Source organism: Notothenia coriiceps, unplaced genomic scaffold (genome assembly GCF_000735185.1).
Source record: "Notothenia coriiceps isolate Sejong01 unplaced genomic scaffold, NC01 NC01_scaffold00026421, whole genome shotgun sequence".
NCBI lineage: Eukaryota > Metazoa > Chordata > Actinopteri > Perciformes > Nototheniidae > Notothenia > Notothenia coriiceps.
The window spans coordinates 1668342-1672665 of NW_011359122.1; the positions used below are offsets into that span (position 1 = coordinate 1668342).

Consider the following 4324-nt stretch of genomic DNA (forward strand, 5'->3'; position numbering starts at 1 on the left):
GTAAGCACAGAGGGCAGCAGAAAAAAGGTTCTGTCCCACCAGGGGGATTATTAGGTGTTAGCGCGAAGACCCACAGGGAAGAGAAAAGGGCGAAAGGAGAGGATCGATACCTCATTAAATTGTTAGCAGAGAAAGAAGTCTCGCCTTTGACAGCGTGAAAGACCCACTATGCCACTTCTGAAAAACATTGCTTAGACCAGGGTTCCCCAAACTTTTTTCCCAGACCCCCCCAAATGACTCGCACTGTGGAAGGTGCGGTGCGCCCCCCCCTCCCTCACACACACACAAGGAGGAGGAAAGCGTAATTAAGGAGCACTATTGGAGTGACTTTGATGGTTATTGGACTCAGGATTAATTCATTTGGATTCCCGCTGTATGAAGAAATTAAAGGACGGCGCAAGTGGAAACAATTCACAAAGGTATTAAACTGTTTAAAACCCATGCTCAAAGTAAGCCGGATTTTGCCGATGTGCTTATGTGGATTCAAAAGTCGTAAATAATCTACAAAATGGAGGAGACCGATCTGATCAGAGAAACTGTGACAAATAATCCAACTGAAACCGGCATGGACAATGACTATGTTTTAAAAATGCGCTTATCCAGACAAGCCCGGTTTGGACACTTTACGGGCAGAAGAAACATTTCTATTAAAGAAAGAATTATACATTTCTGTCTTTTTATGCCTATAATAGCTACTAACTTGAATTTGTATTCAAATTCATTAATCAATTATTTTTTATATTTTATTGTAATGTAGAGACAAGGCTTTTAGTGACAATCATGAATTGCGTTACAATTACATGTAAAAAAAAAGTCTAAATATGATATTTGGCCTCAAACCATCTGAGGCCTGGCGCACCCCCTGCGATCTTTGGCGCTCCCCAGGTTGGGAACCACTGCTCTAGTGTCATGATGAGGTTCAGGTAAAGCACGGTTAACGTATTATATTATTGAGGGAGAATTGTCAGGGGCTACAGAGAAAACATTGTTGGCATTANCGTTACAGCGGAACATCAATGATTATGTGTTACAGTGGCGTTTGTTAGCAACCAGAAAATGACACCAGTAATGACAAACAGATGCGAATGCTGCGTGGGGTCTGGGTGCCATGTTGGGGTGCTCGCTGATCCGCCCTTTGAGACTCGAGGAGCGGACAGTGTGAGCTGGATTACTGGTGTCGTTTCCTGGTTGCTGCGTGGGGTCTGCGAGACAGCGAGACACCGCGGAGCTCAGCCTGAGGGCTGTGATTGTGTGTGTGTGTGTGTGTGCGGAGATCCGCGGCTGAGAAAAGAGAAGGCTGAGTGTGTGTGTGTGTGCGGAGCTCCGCGGATTAGTCCATTTGGACCAATTGGTCCATTTGGTCGGCGTTACGTCACTGTGACCCGGAAGAAAACAATGGAAAAAGACAAATCTCCAACGAGGCGTTGGAGCATAGACAGGTATTTTCTGTGTTAGAGTTTTACTCGCTACAGGGTGTACTTTGAGGGTTTGTGACTTTGCAGACCGTGCAGAAAAGGCTACATAACACACAAGGGGACGGGTAATCATGGGACCTTTTAAAAAAGACACTGAGACATATTGTGATCCAAAATGTAAGACATTACTTGTCTCATATCCCGATATCTAAATAATAATGATGCATCTAATATTGGCTTTACCTTCACAGTTATGTAATGAGTAAAACAAATGCAGTTAAACATGATTGTAATACAAACTCTGACTTTATTTCCTTCGCAGAACTTGAACCAGAATCCGCGCACGCTGCTGCCCAAGTTCTACGGACTGTACTGCATCCAGTCTGGAGGCATAAACATCCGGCTGGTGGTGATGAACAACATGCTGCCGCGCTCCGTCAAAATGCACTACAAATACGACCTGAAGGGCTCCACCTACAAGAGGCGAGCGTCCAGGAAAGAGAGAGAGAAGTCCTGTCCGACCTACAAAGACCTGGACTTCCAGGACATGCACGAAGAAGGGCTTTACTTTGACCCAGAGACCTACAACAACCTGATGAAGACCCTGCAGAGAGACTGTCGGGTAGGGGAGTTTCTGCTCATTACTGTCTCTCTGTGTTTATTTGACCTGCTTTAAAATAGCAAAGTCATACCAAAACAGGAAGGTCCCTATATTTCCATAAACGACAAAACAAGAAAGTCTAAGATCAGATCATTTCATTATCTGAATACTTTCATTCAAAAGGTCTTTCCTGTTAGGCAAGGCAAGGCAAGTGTATTTATATAGCACCTTTCAGCACGCGACAATTCAAAGTGCTTTACAAAATTAATTAAAAGACATTTTAAGAATAAATACAGTAAAAACACATTATATAATGGCATCGATCTTAGGGTTGTATATTTTCATTACTTTGCTAAAACTCTTTGATCTGTGTGGACATTAAGTCTGATATGAGTCATATCAAATGTAGTTTAGAGAGACTAAGTTGTAACTTGGGTATTTAATTGCTAGTGGAGCCACATAGCTGTTAAAGGGATGATATTGACCTCTCATTCTTGGAACAGGTTATGGAAGCTGAAACACGAGCAGCTCTTTAAATGTATTACATTGTATACTAGTTGAGGACAGTGTGCATGTGGCTTGGATGGGACAAAATGTTTTGAAAATAAGAATTTTCCATGTTTTTTTCAGAGGGACTGCAGTGTGTTTCCACTGTGTGTTCAGTCTAAGCTCTCTTTGCCCTGGGCTCTGTTCTGCTGTCTCTGCGCTGCGATGTTTCACTACATGACAGCTCTCCAAACACTGAATGTGATTAAGACATGATCCTGGTAGCGTGAGAGACTCGGAGCTCTATCCAAAGATAGTCCTCCAATCTAAAGGCTTGCATTTTCCAACTGATTTTAACGCAGAGGCCAGGAACATGTCTGCTGGTGAAGAATAGCTGGAGTTTAACAGGAGACGTGGTGTGTGTGATTTGCATTCAGAAGCCTGAAAATAGAGAGCATACAAAATGTGTTGCCAAGACTTCATTTTTTGTCCATTGCATCAGTGTAAGATGAATTGCATGTGAAAACAGCCTAGTAGTGAAGACTATAGGACCGTGTTTAATGTATTTCATATTTTTGCTGATTGTTTGCAACCACAACTGTAGGCAAAAGAAAAAAGAACCACAACAGAAGAGCTGAATTGCTGATTTGATTGTCCTCTGCCTCTTGAATAACAACAATGATATGCCTTTGCTCCTAAACCAATGTTGTGCTATCATTTAAAAGAAATCCACATATGGATTGATTAACATACGGCCTTGGCTTGTCAAACTGTCATTTTTTAGGATGGCTTCCTCAGAGAACTAAATGACTTAAGGTGGCTAGTCTCTTGGGATAGCTTTATTGGTGATGACAGTGTGACTTCCAGACGCTGATTTAATGTTTTTTACCATCTTAGTGATGGGTTAATGATGGGGTTTAAAGCCCCCCTTGTTGTAATCCCATTCTGCTTGACATACAGTAACTGCAATTGCTTCCATTATAACAGCCTCATCTCAAAAGTTAAAATGTTAAGTGTATAGGACAGGCATATGGTTTTATCGCTGAACAGTGATTGATGTCACATGGAACAAAGTTAGCGGTAATGAACAGTGAGATGCAGCGGGTATATTTAGTTTAGCTTGTTGGCCAACAGAGCACTCTTCTCTTCTCTTTCCTCCTCTGTGTGTAATCGAGAAGAGAATTTATCACTGCTCATGTAAAAAGATGACTTTCATTAGAAGGACATTTTCTGGTTCTGCGTGTGGTTTGCGGTTTAGAGTTTCTCTTTCAGGAAAAGAAAGTATCCTTCCAGGAAAGGTGTGTGAACAGGTGCATACAACTGTTGCTTTCCCACCCTTTAAGTCAAACAGTATCTCGGTCACAGGCAGGTCTTGTGATTTCTGGTTGGAGAGAGATTAGCAGTAATGCAGAGGAATCTTAAAGTGCCCTCCTCAGGTTATGGTCCTTCCCATCATCATTAACCAACATGCTGACTTTGTGGATATCCTCTATTTTCTTTTAAATGTTTTCTTTAGCACATTAAAGCCAGAATGACATCCTCCCTTCTTGCTAAGTCAGTGCTTCCTTAACCTTACAGCACACTCACATTCAAACTTAGTCCAATCCTACCGCGGGGGTGCACTGTCTACCACTATGTTTGCATGTACAGGCCATATTGCTTGTGTATTTGTAAGTATGTTGAGCTGTGTATGTCTGTCTGTATGTATGTATGTCTGTATGTCTGTATGTCTGTATGTATGTATGTATGTATGTGTGTATGTATGTGTGTATGTATGTATGTATGTCTGTGTGTATGTATGTATGTGTGTATGTGTGTATGT

The 4324-nt window shown here is 41.9% G+C and overlaps 1 protein-coding gene across 3 annotated transcripts in view; it reads left to right on the forward strand.

The window, feature by feature from the left end:
• pip5k1bb (phosphatidylinositol-4-phosphate 5-kinase, type I, beta b) overlaps nucleotides 1–4324 on the forward strand; it is a 34641-nt gene that overhangs the window by 18458 nt on the left and 11859 nt on the right. For all 3 annotated transcript variants that reach the window (XM_010784492.1, XM_010784491.1, XM_010784493.1), the window contains exon 7: nucleotides 1738–2037. In XM_010784492.1, the coding sequence (XP_010782794.1) occupies nucleotides 1738–2037 (300 nt within the window). The remainder of the gene's footprint in view (nucleotides 1–1737; nucleotides 2038–4324) is intronic.